General features: G+C 33.8%; 1 protein-coding gene and 1 long non-coding RNA gene across 3 annotated transcripts in view; both read left to right on the forward strand.

The window, feature by feature from the left end:
• Positions 1-13,621, forward strand: part of LOC128921459 (uncharacterized) — a 63,869-nt gene extending 50,248 nt beyond the window's left edge. The window contains exon 3 of the long non-coding RNA XR_008470903.1: positions 12,925-13,621. This is a non-coding gene — a long non-coding RNA (uncharacterized LOC128921459). The remainder of the gene's footprint in view (positions 1-12,924) is intronic.
• An 881-nt stretch (positions 13,622-14,502) lies between these two features.
• LOC105208828 (serine/threonine-protein phosphatase rdgC) overlaps positions 14,503-21,361 on the forward strand; it is a 91,163-nt gene continuing 84,304 nt past the window's right edge. Inside the window, exon 1 of one of the 2 annotated variants that reach the window (XM_011178894.3) lies at positions 14,503-15,406. In XM_011178894.3, coding sequence (XP_011177196.1) covers positions 15,058-15,406 — 349 coding nt within the window. In that variant the 5' untranslated portion in view covers positions 14,503-15,057. The remainder of the gene's footprint in view (positions 15,407-21,361) is intronic. The other variant, XM_011178886.3, reaches the window with a different exon arrangement.

Genomic DNA, 21,361 nt, shown 5'->3' on the forward strand with positions numbered 1-21,361 from the left:
ATGCAAAATAATCAAATACCAAAAAATGTTACGCATACGCCATGGTGTCATGCTTAAAATTTGTTGAACCATTTCCAATTAAGTTTATTGTATAAATTTTAGTAAATCTCTCCAAAACCACAACAATTTAAATTGTTGTTGCACATTGTTTTATATGTTAAAATTTGTAATTAAGCAGCGGTAACATAAATTTAATTAACAGATAATTTGCATTTCAGTGCCCATTTCAATTAATATTCAGTGCATAGCATTAAGTGCTTGTCATTTGGGTTTAATTATGCTTTGGGAATAACTAATTCAATTTATATTCTATTGTGAAAATCCAGCTTAATCGTGGTATTAATACAGCGCACAATACTAAATCACAGGAATATGAATCAATGCACAACCGGCATAAATAATATTGTGCGAAGTGGGTTTATTTGGAACAATAAGCGTGTTTGGAGTTTGGGCACAGAGCGAATGGTAGAAAATGGAAATATTTTTGGTAAATCATATTTTTGGCTCTGTAATCAGAAATGCTGATACATTTTTGAATATAAAGCGTTTTCATTTTTGAAAGACAACCGGGTTGTAGCCGCCTGTGATTTACATATTAAAGTTTCTAACCTCAAGTCTTTCATCAAATCATGCGATTTCATTAAAAACAAGATATTGAAATTTGGATTGATATGTGCACGACCCTTGACAATGTTAATTGAAAATATTGGCTAGTATGTGGGTATATGATAATACCCTTTGATAGGATACTAAAATTTTATGTAGAAAGATAATAAAGTACAATACCTGTTGTATAATTAGATAAAATATATCTCGGTCAACATATTTTCTTTAATTCTGACGTTTATTAGTCGTTTTTAAGGTTATATAATAGAAGTCTGTACAGAATCACATTTTAATAGAGAAATGCTTTCCTTCAATGCTGTTAGTTACTGGTAGGCTAAAGTTCCATGTAAAAATGATAAAATGTTAACTAAAATTCGATGTACTGTTAATTTAGAGAATCGCATTTTAACAGAGAAATGTTAGCCAAGATTCAGTTGGTTCTCTAAAGGGTTTACATGGGTTCATAAAATCGATGTTTTTGGCTTATTAATTTCTGCAACCTATCAAGAATATTTTCTAGCAACCTAGTTATAGCGCTAACCTCGTTATAACGCTTAATTGTGAGCGTGGCAGTGGTCCGATTTTCGAAAGCAACCCTCTCACGGTCCCAAGGAACATGTGTTCCAAGTTTCATTAAGATATCTCAATTTTTACTCAAGTTATCCGTTGCACGGACGGACGGACGGACAGACAGACATTCGGATTTTGACTCGTCTCGTTACCATGATCATTTTTAAAATATATAACCCTATATCTAACTCGTTTAGTTTTAATACTTACAAGCAACCACTATGTGAACAAAACTATAATACTCTCTTAGCAACTTTTGTTTTGAGAGTATAATAAACAAAATGTCAAGTAAATTTGATCGATTTTTTTTTTGAAAAATGTCTGCCAAATTTTCTTTTTTTTCTTCTTTTGTCTTTTCTTCGTTCAAGCACGAGTTTATGGTCTTAACTAAAACACTTATTTTTGTTTTTGCATTTTAAATGATCTTTTTTCCGTGGGGTCACCGGAAATTACGTCACAATGGAGCAGTTTTAATTAATTTTTTTTTAATTTCAGAAATTCTCCTTTAAATATGTATCTATAAGATAGAAAAAAGTTTGAAATAAATCAATAATTTTCAAAGAAAAATATTATTGAAATTAGGCCTTTTCTTACCCGACAAAACCCATGTTACCCCTTAAGTTACAGATCCACAGATTTACGAGCAATTTCCAAAAAGATAATTTACGCTGCAAAGTCAAGGAATATCATATTAACATAAAAACTTTAGCCAAAATATCGTATGCACTGTTGAGTTACAGAATCACATTTTAACAGAGAATTGTTAGCCAAAATTTCAATTATTACCGTCAAGTTACATAATCACGAATTAACAGAAAAATGTTGACCGAAACTCTATTGCCACTGTTATGTTATAGATTCCCCGATTTACAAAGAAATGTTGGCCAAGAAAGCAAACAGTTAAAGAAGATCATTTTAACAGAGAAATTCCGGATAAAATATCGTGTCCACTGTTAAGTTCCATAAACCTGAATTACTAGTGAAATTTTAGTCAAAAATATGTTAGAACAGTTAAGTTACATAATCAGGAATTAACAGAGAAATGTTAGCTAATTTTGTTGGCACTGTTATGTTATAAATTCCCAGATTTATAAAGAAATTTTGGCTAAGAAAGAAAATAGTACAGGAATTATAATTGTTATCATATTAACAGAGAAATTCCGCATAAAATATTGTGTCCACTGTTAAGTTCCGTAAATATGAATTAACAGCGAAATTTTAACCAAAAATTCTGTTAGCTCTCTTATGATGCAAAATGGCGAATTAACAGAGCAATGTTAACCAAGAATACCATTAGCACTGTTAAGTTCCATATCATGGATTCAAAGAGAAAATTTGGTCTTAACTGTTATATGCATCGTAAAGTTAAAGAATATCATATTAACAGAGAAATGTTGAGTTAAATGATAACTCAAAATTCCTCTGTTAATGTAAAAAATGTAAATTACTTCCTCATGTTCTTGATTTTTACTACACAATATCCTAAATACTTCTACATAATTCCTAAATGACTGAAATGACATGCAGTTCGTAGAATAGCTCATCAAATACAGAATATGATTATACATACGTATACTGAGAAGAAGTTCCTGTTGAGATCAAATTAAAAATACTTACTTTATTATGATGCTAAAGCCTATCCAATATCACACATCATTACAGATATGTAAAATCCGACTGATAAGACACACTTACCTATTCGTTATCTGTTAAATATATATGTATGTACATTTTCATAGCACTCATTCGAACATAAATGTCGTCAAATATAATTAGAGCCCCAACACAAGCAACTCTCAGCTTTTCATTGAAAGCAACAAAAAACCTTAATTAAGCCAAACTTTCATGGTGTGTGTGAAGCATTTATGCGTTGAACGCTCATCAGACTTATCTAAGTAAGCGTAAAGTACTTTCATTAGCGCGCGTCTACTAGCACTTAAGGTACGTGCAAACGCAGAAAGCAGCTACGATTTTTGACGCTGAACTTATGCAGTGTTCGAAAAGCATGCGTGTTAACACAGGCAGGCACACAAACATACGAGTATTCGGGAAAGCGCTTAGATGCGTGAAACTCTACACACCACCCTTGTTGTACAGCTTCTCGCTACTAATCACCATTCATATACGTGTAACAACAACAACTAGTCTCAAGTACTTAGTACTTGCGTATAGCGCTTAACCTAGTTTGTGGCGCCACATCCACTGCTCATTGTGCCAGCGCAGTCTTAAATGCTTTTACCATTAGCTTTTCAAGACTTGCGGCAAAATTTTACCAAAATGTCGTACTTTATACAATATATTTTCCATGTAATTTAAATTAGGCATCTTAAAGGCGTTAAAAACGCTATCAGCGCCATCGACGTTATGTTAAGTGTGTCGCTATGCGAGAGTGTGTGTCTGCGTGTGTGCGTTGCATTAATTTTATGTTCACACAAGCACTATGTTGGCATGAGTCGGCCGTAAAAAACTTGCACATTTAATGTATTTCGGAAATTTGATTTTCTCACCCATCAAATACTAGGCATAAATGTGTAGACGTATAAAGGTAACCTAGTTTGAATGCCTCTAGTCTGCATATAAATTTACATATTACATTGTCGCTTGGCAGTCGCATAATTGTGGGTATGTGTGTGTTTACTCTTGGTTTCATATTTAGTTAAATGAGCTCACTGCTGCGATATGTGTTAGGTGTCATATACCTGTATCTATATATGTAATACATAACCTACAAATATTTCTATGTGCTTGTAAGTCGGCGTATTTGTATTTAGTAGCATTGTGCATGTGTCACCCACTAAAACTTTGCATCGAAATAATCGCAAATGTCGGAATTAATTAAAAAAGCAATTAACGCTGTCGGAATTCAAATACCAATTTTTGTGGCAGACACACTGCTCTTATGTGTAGTAGCGACTTGTTAGGGTTCACGCATTCAAATGTAGATTTCTAACATATGGTATAGCGGTTTAATTACCAGCAATAAAAACAAAGAAAAATTACTCCCTAATTGTTCTCTTGTTGCTCTCATTTCGTTTCGATTGCTTGTTGCGTGTTCTCAGCGTACAAGAGCGTGAATTAAGAGCTTATATATTTAAAATATATTTTCCTCATTTTGAAATGAGTTATAATAATAATAACACTCGCTTGTGTTGCCTGGTTGACTGTAGAACCAGGGGACGGTATGCTGTCTAATACCCACTCGGTAAATTAAGAAATATGTCTTTGTCAAATGCTTCCAAGACTCATTAAACTATTTTTAAAATAAACTTGAACCTAGCGCCATCTACCGGATTTATAAGAACTTCCAGATTTATAGATATTTTCGTAATTGTCAATACCAGTTCACTAAGGATTTACTAAGAAAATATTACTAAAACGGTTATCTTATTCCTTTCCTTTTTTCCTTACTTCCTTTCAATATAGCAAGATAATCAATATAGATTGTTTTAATTTAGTATCTTTTTCTGTCTTAAGGTTAAAATTCTGCTCACTAACTGAGATTTGGCAATCCCGAGGAAAAAATCTGAAAAAGTAGATATGATTCAGACTGGATTTTAGTAAAGTCAGGAAATATCTTATTGCTACACTCATTTCGGTCTTTAGAAAGGTTAACTCAGTGGAGAGCCTGAGACTAGCTCATCAAAATTAACGTTATCTTAGAGAAGCCAGTTAATAGTGATTGGTACTAAGTTACATTTTCTGCTGTTGATGCTCTAAGAAAAGTGATGAACCGAAATTTTGTAATTTTTTCATTATTGGTTACAAGCCCATCAACAATTTCAAAGATTGATACGATTTGTTAGGCTTCAGGCATTTCTCAAAAAATCGAAGTTAACAACATTTAGAGCTCCAAATATCAGTTTTATTTTATAATGAGAAACCTTTGTGGACACAATGTCATTTTTACGACTTTCACCCTGTTACGACTGCATTCCTTAATATTGATTAACGAATTCTGCTGAAGAAATAAAAATGCTCCATGAACTACATGACCTTATCCTAAATATATGGAATGACGGTGTAGTTGAAAATCTCACAGAACACTTTCCAACTAACTTTATGATTATTTGTTTGCCTTTATTACTTCCACTAAATTAATTATTACTAGTTCCTATATTTTTCTAATGTTTGAGCATCCTTGAGTAATGCACATTACATATATGTGAGAAATGTAAAGATCATGAAAGAATCTATAAACTGGTTGAGAATTATTGCTTGTGGAACAGTCGAATAAACATCTTTAACAAAACGCAGCAACTAAATCAATCGCAGTCTGAATTTTGGCTAATAGCGTTTTCGCACAGCCATTTTGGCATTGCCGGCTACTCGATAATCGCTCAGCTGTTATACTCTCGCAACAAAGGTGGCTAAGAGAGTATTATAGTTTTGTTCACTTAACGGTTGTTTGTAAGTCATAAAACTAAACGAGTTAGATTTAGGGTTATATATATATATATATATATATTTACAGAAGAAATTGCAGAAGGAAGCTGCACTCAGATTTTTTTTACAAAATTGAAAATGGGCGTAAAACTTTACAGATATACTGTATATGATCTGTGGCGTCACTTGTGAAAATCTGAATTTGTCGAAATCGGACTATTAATTTTTCACCGAAAATCTCTCAGATATATTAATTTAATTCAGAGGAAATATTTTTCTTCTAATAGTGTATCTCTGTACCAGAAATGGTTAAAATCGGATCATAACTTCTCCTAGTTCTGATATACCTAATTATAGGATTTTCAAATTGGGTCAAATTGTGTGATATCTTAATAAAAATATATCAATAAAATGCGAGAGTATAAAATGTTCGGTTGCGCCCGAACTTAGCCTTTCCTTACTTGTTGTTTCAACAGCTGATTGCCATTTTCTCAATAACCACAGCCATTATTTCCAGAAGCGCCCTCTACCGTCGAGTAGCATTACAGATATTTCGCATAGTTACATTTTTTTTCCAACTCGATTAAAAATCATTGTAGAAAAGTGTGACTTTTATTTTGTATGATAAATCGTTCTAGCGCTTTAATCGAGCAAGGAATTGATTAATTGGTCAATTAGCTCCTCTGTGAAAAGGCTATAAGACCAACAAATGATTTGTCAGCTTTTTTAACCCTATCCTCTTATATGACCACAATAAAATCGGTAAAATCTCCAGCTTCAAAATCTCATATGTCTTTAGTAAATTAAGTGATTAGAATAATTGCTACCCGCATTAAATGCTTATACCAGCGGCTTAGCGCACGCAAACTGCCATATAGAATACTTAACTGAGCAGCAGCAGCAGCTATCCACAGACACTTAAATGCGTCAGCGAGTATTTAACTGAGCGTCTACTGACTTTGGCATAGACCAGCTGGTGTTGCTGTCATTTGTTGCGCTCGTAACAAACAATTAACCAAACACAAAAACAATTGCAATGGCAATGTGCACCATAGATACGAGTATAACTAGTGCTTATGATGCAGCCGCAAAGCTATGATTATAACAACTCTGCTGCCGAGCAACCCAGCTCGTGGATCCGACTATCAGTCAAATGCAGTCGCTGCTGCTTTTGCAGTCGCATTACCGCTTATTTAACTTAATTGATCGTAACTATGGTAATGGGTGATAAAGTCATTAGCCGTTGCGGTGCTCCACTGTTTCTGTGGGCGCTGATGACGTTCATGGCGTTGACAATGACAATGCCTGTGGCTTATTGGCTTTTTGGTCATTTAGCTGAGCTGATGAGTTTGTTGCCCAGCAGCGCGGTGAGTACATTGACATGTGAATAATAGTTGTTGCTGTTGTTTATGTGAGAATTATCGTGGGGAAACTACTTTGCTGGGATATTAGTTAGTGCTTGACATTGCGCTGATTGCAATACAGGGTGGGATGGTCTAGTGACATAATTTGTCTTTCGAAGTTGGTGGTTCGTAGAGTCCTAGGCATCTTTTGAAAGAAATAATTTAAGGGCTGATTTAATCCTTCGTAGGCTTAGATCTAGAACTCGTCCGATTTTCGAAAACTTTTGGCTAACTCGATCCAACTTTAGTTAAGGAAATATCAGTGAAATAATTGATCCTTCGGAATCGGTGGTTCGGAGAATCCTAGTCATCTTTTGAAAGATTCACTTTAATAATTGAGATATTCATCCGTCGGACTAGATCTAGAACTCGATCCAACTTTTGTGATCCAACTTTGGTTAAGGAATGGTCAGTGAATCAATCAGTACTTCGGAGTCGGTGGTTCGAGAGTCCTAGTCATCTTTTGGGAGAAAAATAAACAGTATGACTAAATCTAGAACTGTCCGGTGGTTCGAACAGTCCTAGGCATCTTTTGAAAGAAAGAATTTACGGGCTGCCTTATTGCTTCGTAAGTTTAGATCTACAACTCGTCTTTTGAAAGAAAGAATTTAAGATCTACAACTGGTCAGGTTTTTTATAAAATTTTGGGTATCTAATGTTTGAGATCCACCTTTGATTAAGGAATGGTCAGTGTAATAATTTGTCCTTCGGAGCCGGTGGTTCGGAGAGTCGTCATTTTTTACAAAAAACTTTAACCGTAGGACTATTTCTGGAACTCTCCGGAGAACCTTGCCTAAATCAATACAACTTTTGAGATCCTACTTTGGTTATAAGGCCTTGGATCTTGCCAGCTTTACATCGAGGATGATACGCGTTGGTCCCACTATATTCGAACATAGAGTAACATATGGAAAACCTATGCATTATTTTGTCTTCCGATCTCTATTCACATATTGGATTCTATTGTAGAGCTATTTTTCTAAAGCGATTGTCCCCTCGACTGTTAAACTTCCAGATGTAGATCCTACACGAAAAAAATCCCTCAATACGCCCATTAACCGTCGAAACTGGGCCAAAAGCATGTTTGAATGCCTCTAGTCTGCATATAGTTGGTATCTCGAGGTCCTTACCTCTTTTAGGATTATTAGCTTGAGTTCTTACGCTTAATTTTCTAATTAAAAATCTCTAAATCGCAAAAATCCTGAACACATCAACGAAATTGACTGCCTTCGATTCACCTACTACCTATAAACACCCACACATAAAACACGGTTTAAAGTACTAACCAAAAAATTCTACGTCAAAAGTTAAGTGGTATATCAAAAATCCAAGTACCATAGGCACTTAAAGTGCTGATTGCTGCCGCGCTAAGACGACAGCCGTATTTTATGTGCCTGCAACGAGACGCAGACGCCGACATAAATTTATTTGCGCGCATAAATTCTCATTTTTTATTTCAATTATTTTTGGCTCATTTAATCAGCGCGCAGCGAACATAATGAGAACATTTATGGCTCTACGCGAAAATACTTGTTTCGAAAATTAATAGAAGAGAAACAAACTGCAAGCGACATAAAAGAAAGTAAAAAAGGAAACGTGTGAAAATAAAATTGAAGAAAATATGCAAATGTCAAAGTAAGGCCAACGCACACTCACTATAGAAAGCGGCAGGAGGTGGACAGACATTCAATCAAAACACAACCTAAATTCGTAGCCATGTCTATTAACTAGCCGCCTATGCCTTGGAAAGGACACAAACCGGCAGTTTAAATAACTTTTCGAAAAAAATTGTTTAGTGGTATGTGCCTATGTGCCGTGGCCGCGCGATGCTAATCGCATTTCCGTTTAGCGGCTGAAAAAGTAGCCGGAAGATGGAAAGGCGAAAATCGTGCCGTCAACGCTGTGTGAGTGACGGCATGAATGAATGCGTGAATGATGGCGGATTTTAGTGTTTGGATATCGATACAGTTACATGAAAAAGTATTTTTACTGTAAGCTTCGACATTATTTTAACTTTCTAGAAGTCTCGTCAGAAATGCGACTCTGTCAAAATTTATTTCAGATTGCGGGCAACCAATATATGAGCCTATTACTGTATCATATCAAAAATTTCCTCAAAGGATACTCATGGCAAGATATACCTCTTTCGTTCTACCATTAGAAAATTGAGGTATACGACAGTAACTTCCGAAAACGGAATGCTCTGGCGTCTTAAACATCATTATAGTTAAAGCTGGACGACCGTCTGATCCATCCAACAACAGCAATCCATCTCGCTGCTCAATTTTCTCTCTCTAAGTCGACATAAGAAAGCATCAGGGGCGTATTCCTCGAGTTCCTTCCTACCTGTCTACCGAGAAGATATTTAGATTTCAGATTTCAGAGAGTTCGAAAAACCAACTATTGCAGCGGAGTCAAAAACTCTGCAGAAGATAGGGGAAGAGAACAGTCCAAAGTAGGAAAAAGAGTCCGAAATATGTAATTTGGTGGAGCTTACGATGGGAGAGCTTCCGAAAAGTCTATCAGAAGATAATCATGGACAGTTTCTGTAAAAATTATAATAAAGGGATTGGAATGATGGCAGGAATAGTATTAATTTGAGGAGTTAGGACTTCTCCGAAATTCGGAACGAAATGATCGGCGAAAGATATAGAGAAGATAAGAAATCCGTATCTTCAACCCAATTCTTATGGAAGTAATGTCCTATTACCCAATTATGAGAATGTTTTAGTGAGATAAACTAAATTGCAGGGTCTATAACATGGTCTCGAATGAGTACAGATCAACAACGAACTGATTTAACCGTAAAGGTTGACCTTCAAACGAGAGAACTTAATATTTACAATTGTCACCCGAAAACTACACCGAGAGATCGACATCCATCCTATATATTTACCAGATTTTAAGTCTCGACAGTATATTCGTTAAAAAATATCGACTGATTGATCTCTAAATAAAACTGAATACTAATTTGGGTAATCTACTTTCATCTTTTAAGCAGTATTCCATTAAGGATTCTACTTTTATATCAAACTGTCCTCGCATTGTTCGCGTATTTAAATTAGCTTTTGCGTGAGTTTCCATATTTTCTATGGCCATGCGTTGGCGTGCATTTAATGTTTTACTTTTGCTTTCATGGCACTTTGGCGCTTTTCTTCGCGCTAAAGCTTATCAGCCGCCAACTGCTTGCTTGTTTCAAGCAACTTAATAATCCTTATTTCACCTTTTCCGTGAAATCGGAAATTTTCTACTATGTTTGTCCGTTTCAAACGCCGATAAACTCTACGCGCTGCCACCTGGAAACTTTTCTCAAAAGCTTGGCGTTCAACTTTTATGTGCGCTCCAACAAACAAAGCATTGCCTTAGCCGCTCGCATGCCGCAACCACAGTCCTACACACAAACGTACATTTATAAAATTTGTGCTCCAAATGTTTTCGAAATTTTGTAGCAATATTCATTGTTATACCGCTGCTTTTGTTGTTTTATGCTTTGGCTGGCAGTTGTATTGATTTTTTTTTCCACCATTCATACCTTGCGCTGTTATGTTCTATTTAACTTGGTAACTTTTAAGTGGTGCGCCAAAAATGTTGTTGGAAATAATTTTCTAGGTTAATGGTGTAAAAAATTCAAAAAAGGTATTTATGCTTATGTATTACGAATGTTTGTGTAGAGTTTTGTGTGTATATGTGTGTATAAATTAAGGGTTGCATTGGTTTTATATTTATATTTTTGTCGTTGTTTTAACGATTTCAATTTTCGAATTTTATGGGATTATTTTGCCATTTAAAGTAAACTCATTTTCAATTTGTGTGTTTATTTGGCTTTTGCGGTGCTTTGCTTACCATGTATTCATTGCGGTAGTTGCAGTTTGCCGCCGGATGCGTCAATAACTAATTAAATAATTAATTGTTCAGGAATATAGCTATTGGAGTGTTCACTTAATAGATGGTATAGAACTTAATTGAGATTGATTATTTGATTGTTAGTGGAAAATTAATTATTTTAATTTTTTAATTGCATTGCTCTTGATTGTAATTTGAGTTAAAAACGGTTTTTAGGTAAGTTTTGCTACACAAATAACTAGTGAGAGCTGGGTGTAGAATTAGGTCATATTAGGCAGTATTTCATTATTATTATATACAATATTTCATTCAGAATGAATGAACACAATTTTTGTATCCTTTGTCTGAGTAGAATCTGTTTGTACTCTCTATACAAACCATGCAACAAATTTTATAACCTTCAAAGAAAGTACACTTATAGTAGTCTCAATTGGGTATAATTGGGAATGAAGTAGTCCACAACACAATACCTTTAATGTATAATTGGACATTAATTAGGTTTATAGTGATTTATATATAATTAAGGTTATATAAACGGTTACTAGTCCTTAAAAGCTTCAAAATGTATTTCTTTATATGATGCGCTCGAACAAAAGAACCATTAGTCACATGTTTCTACCTACGAACCGGTGTGGTCATTCCGGCTGTGTCGCATTTCTCCAGCGAATCTATTCGTTTGCTCCCCGTATTTTCTCCCGGCCTGGGAAGGTTATTTTGAAAACTAATAAAATTGCGTTAATTCACTAACGAAATGCGTTAAAAACATTTAATTTTATAAAGGAGATGGTAGAGAAGAGCTGCACTCCGATCGATATACAAATTGAAAATGGACGTGGCTTCGTCCACATTTTTGAAGCAGATGGTAACTGGCGACGAAAAATGGATCACATACGACAATATCAAGCAAAAAGAGTCGTGTTCGAAGGCCGGTGAATCGTCCCAAACAGTGACCAAGCCGGGATTGACGGACAGGAAGGTTTCGCTGTGCGTTTGGTGGGATTGGAAAGGAATCATCCACTATGAGCTGTTCCCATATGGACAGACGCTTAATTCCACTATATACTGCGAACAACTGGACCGTTTGAAGCAGGCGATCGACAAGAAGCGTCCAGAATTGGCCTACAGGAAGGGTGTAGTGTTCCACCAGGACAACACCAGACCACACATTTCGTTGATGACTCGTCAGAAGCTACGGGAGCTCGGATGGGAGGTTTTATTGCATCTACTATATAGCCTATATATATAGTGATTACCACCTGTTCCTGTCCTTGGCGAATCCGAGTTCTTCGTAAATAAGGAGGGCGCTTCTACGAGGGGGGTATTATGAAGTTGCCGTCTAGATGGAAACAGATTATCGCACGAAACGGCGCATATTTGAACCAAATCCGACCGATTTTTTAACACCCCCTAAACTCAGAGAAAAATATATGTTTGTTGATATGGGTTTGGAATGAGGTTATTGATCAAAAAAACCACATCAAATTATAAGCAAACAAGATTTTTGTTGTTATTCATATAATTCGAAATTCCTCTACATTTGTACAAGCAGTATCGCTGAAGCTCAGTGATTAATTGAGGATTACGCGGGATCTCACATTCCATGTTGTATTTTCCTTGGTTTTTGAAAGAATTCTTCTAGTATTTCATCAACTGACAGATCAATATCCCTATGAATATTCAATGATGCTAGACCATTAAGACTATCTTGACCTGTCGTATTTCGTAAATAGGTTTTAATTCTCTTTAAACTTCAAAAACTTCTTTCCGATGCAATAACGCCAATATGCGTAAAATCTTAACATATCTTTTCATATGTTAAAGTAGCTTAAGTCGACTTAAGCAGATATAGAATTATATCTATTTGGGATCTATTTTCCATAATCTAAAATTCGTTCCTAAAGAACTGTTAGGTATAATAAAATTCCAGTCTCGAACATTTTATTTTGAATTTTTTTTCATGAATTTAATTTAAGCTAACCTATTTTAGTATATTGTCACAGATCTATTTAAATTTAATTAATTATTATCAAAAAAATTACGTTTAGTATGCGTATATGTAAGATAATTATAAATTCACATTATTTTTCCACTAAAAAAAATTATATTTTTTCTTTTTCAGCCGACAATAAATACTTCCAACGCAACACTGAATAATTAATGAGTTAAATACCGCAAAGTGAGTGATTGACACAAATATGGCAAAGTGATTATCTACCGGAATGACAAGAGTTAAATTGCCGCGTCAATGCGTTAAATAAAAAATTAATTTTAAATTTACTTTGTGTATGGGTATATATAGTATATATAATTCAGCTTATATATTAATAGTTAATGACATATGGATTGGACGACATGAGTGGCTAAAGCTGTGTATATATGTATGATTTTCATATACATATGTATATGTTTGTTTCGACATAATTGTATACAAAATATCCATCGTGTTGTGGGTTGCTGGCTTCAAACACTTTAATCCACTTGTATTATTTAAATACATATAAAAACAACAACAAAATAATAAAACATAAAAAAATCACATTTTTTTCTATCAAAAATGTCAATTAAATATATAGTAGTGTTGGCTTTTTCGCGTCCAAAGTGTCAGAGTCCTCTGACATGTGGCGGAATGCTATTAAAATTGTAAGCCGACCATAATTGAAACTATGTTTTTGTATTCTACATACAATTTACAAAAACCACATGCATTTAAGTGTTCGCAAAAATGTACTTTAGTAACTACAATGTGTGGGAAAATTGAAGGATAACAGTGAAATATATTTCAAGTGGTTCATGACGCAATTAAATTTGGTTGAGTGTCGTGGTTTTATATAAAAAAAATTTAAATTCATGAATTCAAAATTAAAAATAATAAAAATATTTTTTTTTTTTAAAGCTTATATAAAATTTATAAATTTAAAATTAAAATATTTCTAACTTTTTGAACCATACTTTGAGTATACTCTTGTTATATTTTTGCTTAATTTATTTTAAATAAATTTTATAATGTTTTTTATTAATTTATTATATATTGATTATTTATATATTTTAGGCTTGAAGTCAAAAATCGTTTAAGTGTCGGACTTTTATAAAAAAAAATTTAAAATTCAAAATTAAAAATAATAAAAATATTTCTTTTATAAAAAGCTTATATAAAATTTTTAAAATTTATAAATTTAAAATTAAAATATTTCTAACTTTTTGAACCATACATTGAGTATAAATTTGTTAAATTTTTTGCTTATTTTATTTTAAATAAATTTTAAAATATTTTTTATTAATTTATTATATATTAATTATTTAAATATTTTAGGCTTGAAGTCAAAATTCGTTTAAGTGTCGGACTTTTATATAAAAAAAAATATAAAATTCATAAATTCAAAATTAAAAATAATAAAAATACTTCTTTTATAAAAAGCTTTTATAAAATTTTTTATAATTTATAAATTTAAAATTAAAATATTTCTAACTTTTTGAACCATACTTTAAGTGTACTCTTGTTAAATTTTTTGCTTAATTTATTTTAAATAAATTTTATAATATTTTTTATTAAATTATTATATATTAATTATTTATATATTTTAGGCTTGATGTCAAAATATTTCAAAAAATTCTAAAAGTATATTTCAAAAATTTTAAATCCCACACCAGTAAAGCCCTAGAAGTGAATATCAATACAATCTATATTAAAATTAATCAAACAGGTGCGAGAAAGCTTTATTTCCATAACATATAAACAAAAGAAACCAAAAAAATAATAAAAAATTAAAAAAAGAAAAAAATATATAAAGAAATGTAAGTGCGAAGAGCCCACGCGCGCAATCTACAACAACGGCCGGTCAACGGCACGCAGGTGTCTTTACACCCTAGTTGACCACAAGAGCGCCCACCTGTTCCTACACGCGGCCATCAAAGCAGCGCACCACCAAACGTCACTCACTAGTACTTAAGAGTGACATGAAACCAAAAAAGTTGTAAAGAACACCAGAATTACAAGAAAATTACACAACAAAAGAACCAGAAAAGCACACACAACTCATGACCATGCGGCATAAATGAGTGCACACACAACGAAACGCAGCCATAAGTAGTTACAAAAATAAAGAAAAAAATATACAAATATTTCTACCCACAACACATAGCTACATAAAGTAAATAAACAATAAAAAAAGACAATAACAAGCGCACTTACGCACTCCCACACACACACACACAGCCACCCACACTCACACTAGCCCTAGTGGTCCCTAGCACAATGCTGCGTAGCTGTGTGTGTTTGGGTCGTGGCGCGAAGCGGCGCAGCTCCTCGTTGGAGGACACCTCGTCGTGTCGTTCGTCCGAAATTGAACGCGTCGCCAAACGTATGGAGACCATGACCGTCTATACGAAAACCACAGCGACGACAAAAACGACAACCACAACAACAGGCAAATTGCAACAGCAACAACAACAGCAGCAGCAGCAGCAGCAACTGTTGCAACAAAGCACGGATGGCGGACAACGCAGCGCAACTTCCAGTCTATTGCAGTTCTTCCAATCGAAAACGTGGTACCGGCATTGGCGCAAAACGGAACGTTCGATGAGCATGTCAAAGACCGAAAAAAGTGAGTCATTGTTGTTTTGTTATACTTTTGCTGTATATTTATTTATAATAAATATTTTTTCGAAAAAATACAGTGCAAAGAGTGAATGAGTTGAGACAGTTTGAGTGTATATATTACATGTGTAAATTTGTAATAATATAGTGGCATGTGAGACGTTGCAATATGCATTTTGACGCTACCAAACAGACGTCATGGCTTTGTTAAGTGTTTGGTATTTGAATTTCTTTGTTGTTTTGTAAAAAAATAAAATATTTATTCAATATTGGAAGTATTGTATTACAATTCCGGTTAACCAAAGTGCAAGAAATGCTATTTATTTAGCATAAAATATTAATAAAAAATAAATAAAATAGTACGCCGCACGCACTTCAGCCAACAATTAGCTAAAATTAAATGAAAATATATATAAAAGACGGAAGTGAACATCAGCGTATTTTCATACTAGTAACTGTGGCCTTTGCTCTCACGTGAAGCCATAGGAAATAATATATATTATTCATAAATTTTTTATTACCTTTTATAACACACAATTTTAGCTATTTTTAGCTAAAATCCTTTCATAGAAATTTTAATAGATTTATATTTATAGTACACACAGTTTCTATTAATATAAAATTATTAATAATATATTTTTTGGTGTTTATTAAGAAAATTTGAAACCAAAAACAAAAATCGGAAAAATTGAAAATTATGAAAGCGGAAGACACGTAGTGACGCTGAATGTATGTACGTAGTTCGTTGTAGCATAGCGACTACGTCATCTTGATTAATGAGTCATGCATGACAGTTGTTCAGTTGTGGCTGTAGGTTGCGTATACGTCATGTCATACCAGCTCATGCAGGTTGGCGCTACTGAGCAGAGATTTTTTCATACACTTTGATTTGTGTTTTGAGTATTCTGAAAAATGTATAACCTAAATTGAAGATTTTTTAACTAACTAAATTGAAGTATTAAATTAAAATATTTTCTATAATGGAAAAAAAAAAATAAATATGTATACAGTGGAACTTCTCAAACTCGAATCACAATAATCCATAAAAAAACTTCGAGTTAGAGACTTCAAGAGTTCGGGTTATGGAGAACTTCGAGTTATAGATGTTAGATGATTTCGCGGTTATAGCCGAGTCCACAATAGTGCGCCATTTGTTTCTTCTTTTGGCAGTTTGCCGCCAATTGTTAATGCCAAGTGAAGTGGGCTTTTCAATGGAGTGGAGGTCTTCCTCTTCCTCGACTTCCTCCAGCGGGTACTGCATCGAACACTTTCAGAGCTGGAGCATTTTCGTCCATTCGAATAACATGATCTAGCCAGCCCAGCCGCTGTTTTTTTTATCGCTGAACTATGGCTCAATCCATTGTCTGCGGTATTCGCTTTTTCCAATGTTTAAGGGACCATAAATTTTCCGCCAAACCTTTCTCTCGAAAACTCCCAGTGTCGCCTCATCGGATGTAGACATCATTTACGCTTCAGCACCATAAAGTAGGACGGGAATGATAAGGAACTTATTGAGTTTGGTTTTTGTTCGTCGAGAGAGGACTTTACTTTTCAATTGCCTACTCAGCCCAAATTAATATTATATTAGCTTAATTTAAATACATTTAGCAGTTTTTGAAGTTACTAACGATATTTATATTATCCAGGGGAATTTTCGGTGTTCTTATAGCCTTTTCACACAGGAGGTAATTGATCAATTAAACGGCCTTTGCTCGATTAAAGCGCTGATTTAGATCGATTTACCATAAAATATAAAAATCTAATTTTTCTACATTTGTTTTTAATGGAATTTTAATCGAGTTAAAAATGAAATGCAAATGAACATATTTGTAATTAATTTTATTATCGAGTAGCCGACAGTGCGAAGGGCAAAAACTGGTTTCTCTTTTTGTTTAAATGTTTTCTCTTTAATGTTTGAATAACATTGATAATATTTTTATAATAAGACTAGTACGGTCTGGCTTCGCACGGGTTCAAACAAACATTTCAAAAGTTATAGATTTTTACACACTTATACATACTTTCTCACACATATGTATATACTTTCCCATTTCTTGCGTGCGTTCATATAAAAAAGTAAAATGAGGAAAATTCGAACATGATATTATATTTTATTTGGAATGAGCTAAAACTTATTATGACCTCTAGTCTTTGATGTCCGTTGCCTTTCTCTCTGATTATGAAGGCGTTTGGAACGCTCCGAGCTCCGTCTCCCTAGTGCGAGCTTGTATATTTCTAATATTTTGTTCTTCAAGCCGCTGCACACGCTCCATACTCGACCCTCAAGCGCGTACAGAGCCCATGTTACTCGGGGTGAATGTAACTTTCCAATGGGTTTGAAATCGGCACAATAGTTTTTGAGTTTATTCATTACAAACATACATAGAAATCTTTCCTCTTTATAATAGTAGTATAGATAATTATACTAAATACATGCATATATGAACCGTTTTACATACATTCAGAATTGTTCAGGGAAGAATTTCTACTTTGTATATTGCGCAGTAAATCAGAATAACTATATGCTTCTATATGAAGCTTGATGACATAAAAATAATATTTTCTCTAAGATTCTATACAAATTTGAATATTTTCGTGTTTTTAGAGAGGAAAACTTTATACAAAAAATCAATTTGTTTTATTTCCTTAGAGTAATTTTGTTTAATTTTTTCAAAATTTATTATCTCAATTTTATTCTATATTTGATTTTAGAAACTTTTCATAACAATTATTTAAGAAAATTATTTTTATTGTGACTTAAACTAATATTTTCCCACAGATTAAATCAAAATAATATTCCTACTCATATTACTCATAACTCATACGTCACGTGCGTCTTCTATAGTTAGATAACATCGCATGTTTACACATGTATTTGTCCCCAGCTAATAATTAACTAATTGCAACACAAAATTGTGGTAATCTATATTAATGAAAATAATTGCGGACTCCAACTGTTTCAGCGATTGAATTCAATAAAAGCTATTATGAAGACGACTACGTATTGGAAACACTTTTTCTACAACAACAACAATAAATATAATTGATATAATTACAACACATATGCACATATATGAATGAGATATTTCAATCAGTGGAGTAAATTAACACAATAGCTGTCAGTAGTTAACAGTTAAGTGTCAATTTGTCAGGAAAACTTTCGTAATATTATAGACAGCACGACAGATACATGGGGAGAGGACAGTTATAAATACATATGTGTGAAGACAAATTGCTAATAAATGACTGTGAGAAATTTTCAAATTCAGCAAAATAGAAATGTGACCAACTTTTGCCATATCTGTCAAATGTTAGAAATATATGTATATATAGTTGGTCCGGTATATGTGTGTGTTCTTCATAAAACTGTTTGCGGCGATAGGCAGTAGTGCTTTGTGTGCTATAAGTGAGACAGCTTTGCTTCACTTTTACTCTCTTTATATTTTCACTTTTTAGCTTTCGAGCCCACGCTGCACTGTGTCTAGCTCACGCACCCAAACCAAGTGTGTCTATGTCAAACAAATGTATTTGGTTTATAATTGTGTGCTGAAAAGTTTGCAGACAGCAGCGCCTGAAAAGCTTTGAAAGTTGTTTAATTGCGTAGAAACTGTAGGCACGTACCTGTTGTCAATTAAATTTGGCTTTTTTCTCCTCTCCTCTTTTGCTGTGTGGAATTAGTAGCTTTGAAGTGTTCATGTTGCTAATGCGTCACGTGCGTTGAAAAGTTTTGTGTTAGCCCGTAGTCAGTATACATTTGTAATTGAGATCAATATTTGGCAGAAAAAATTCCAAACAATTTTTTTTCTTTAATTTAGTGACTTTGAATTCATATTATTTTATATTTTTATACTCTCGCAACAAAGTTTCTACGAGAGTAATACAAAACTATATTTCATATAACGATTGTTTGTATCACCAAAAACGAGTTAGATATAGGATTATATATATAACAAAATGATCAGGGTGAAGAGTGGAGTTCAAATCCGAATGTCTGTCTGTCCGTCCGTGCAATCTGTAACTTGAGTAAAATTTGAGATATCTTGATGAAACTTAGAAGACGTATTTCTTGGTATCATAAGAAGGTTAAGATCGAATCGGGCCACTGCCACGCCCACAAAATGAGAATAACCGAAAACATAGCTATAACTCAGCCACAAATTAAGCTATGGAATAAAATTTGGTATTAAGGATCATTGAGGGGGCATATGTGGATGTAATTTTTTTGGGAAGTGGGCCCCCGCCCCCTAATAAGTTTTTTCTACATATCTCGCAAACTCCTAAAGATATATCAACGAAAGTTTCTAGAGTCGTTTCTTTTAGGCACTAGCTTATACAGTCCAAAAATGGAGGAAATCGGATTATAACCATGCCCACCTCCCATACAAAGGTTATGTTGAAAACCTTCTAAAAATGCTTAAATTCAGTAAGGAAAACCATCAGAAGCCTTAAATTTCATTATAATGATGGTACAGAGGCGCTGCAAAATGGTACACAAAATTTTAAATGGGCGTGGTTCCGCCGACTTATGGGTCAAAAACCATATCTCCGAAACTACTCGACCAATTTCAATGAAATTCGGTTCATAATATCTTCCTAGCTTCCCAATGACATGTTGTGAAAATAGTCCAAGTCGTTTCACAACCACGCCTCATTCCCATATACCAGAACTTACATAGAAGTCGGTCTGAATAGTTTACTTTACAATACATAAACTTAATACTAGTGATGATATCGGTACACTTTGCAAAAATACTGTATTTAAAGAGTGAAATCGCTCTTCCAAAAAAATCGTCAAAATCGGTCCATAAGTTTTCAAGACCCTATATATCGAATATGAGGACCTCAGTACTTCTATTAAATTTTTTTCCGAAATTATAGTTAAGTCTCTCAGATATTTTGAAGAAATTTTGAGGGAATATGTTTCTTCTAATATGTCTCTGTGCCAACAATGAGTGAAATCGGGTCATAACTTCATCTATCTCCCATATTATATTAGGGTTTTCAAACTTTCAATGGACTTTATACCATATATTTGCCGAATATGTTAGTCAAATTGTTTGTTATATTAAAAAATTTAAATAAATAAATTGCGAGAGTATAAAATGTTCGGTTACACCCAAACTTAGCCCTTCCTTACTTGTTTGTTAAGAAAAGGATTCGGGCAGCATATTTTATTATCATATTTATATGGAATTAATTTAGCAACCAAAAATAGCCGTAAATTTCATAAAACATGATTATATTTACAACAAACCCTAAAAGTATGCAATGCAAATCAGTTTTCTTAAAATATTTATGATTTTTTTAGGTTATATGCTTTCTACTCTCCATAGATAAATTTTGTGGCAAATAACTGCTTTGATGTCAAAGGGGGAAAGGGGGACAAGTGATACAAACCATATTATATATTTCCGCTTACAAAAGCATATACATATATTGACATATTCGTACCGAGACTTCAAACATATTTTTTCACCATACCCTTGAACAAGATAAAAGTTTATGTTACCGACCTTAAATGACTTGCAGTGTGTGAGTGTGCGACAATTGTAGCATATAGCATGTGGCATGCCACCAGCAATGAGTATGAGTATGAGTGTGAGTACACTTATCAGTTTTTGATGTCAATCGAAGCGTTAACCGAGTCAAGGCATTTATGCAAGTCAATGAATGCATGATTTTTCGTAAATTTTTTATTAATATTTATCGCTTTTTACCTGACTTCCTTATTGAGTTTGCGCTGTTCAGCAATTTGACGTTGCTTAATGGAAATATGACTTTACATTAGCGGCAATTTTTATGCAAGCGGTGTGAGTGTGCTGCTGCAGCGCTGTTTGACTTGTTTGAGTTGGGGAAATTGCAAAGCAAATGAGGAAATTGAATTGAATGTAAAGAAGCAAATGAAATGATGTTGAAATAGCGGAGCGTTAAGTGCGACTATCGAATGGGTGGTGAATGGTGA

Source organism: Zeugodacus cucurbitae, chromosome 4 (genome assembly GCF_028554725.1).
Source record: "Zeugodacus cucurbitae isolate PBARC_wt_2022May chromosome 4, idZeuCucr1.2, whole genome shotgun sequence".
NCBI classification, from domain to species: Eukaryota; Metazoa; Arthropoda; class Insecta; order Diptera; family Tephritidae; genus Zeugodacus; species Zeugodacus cucurbitae.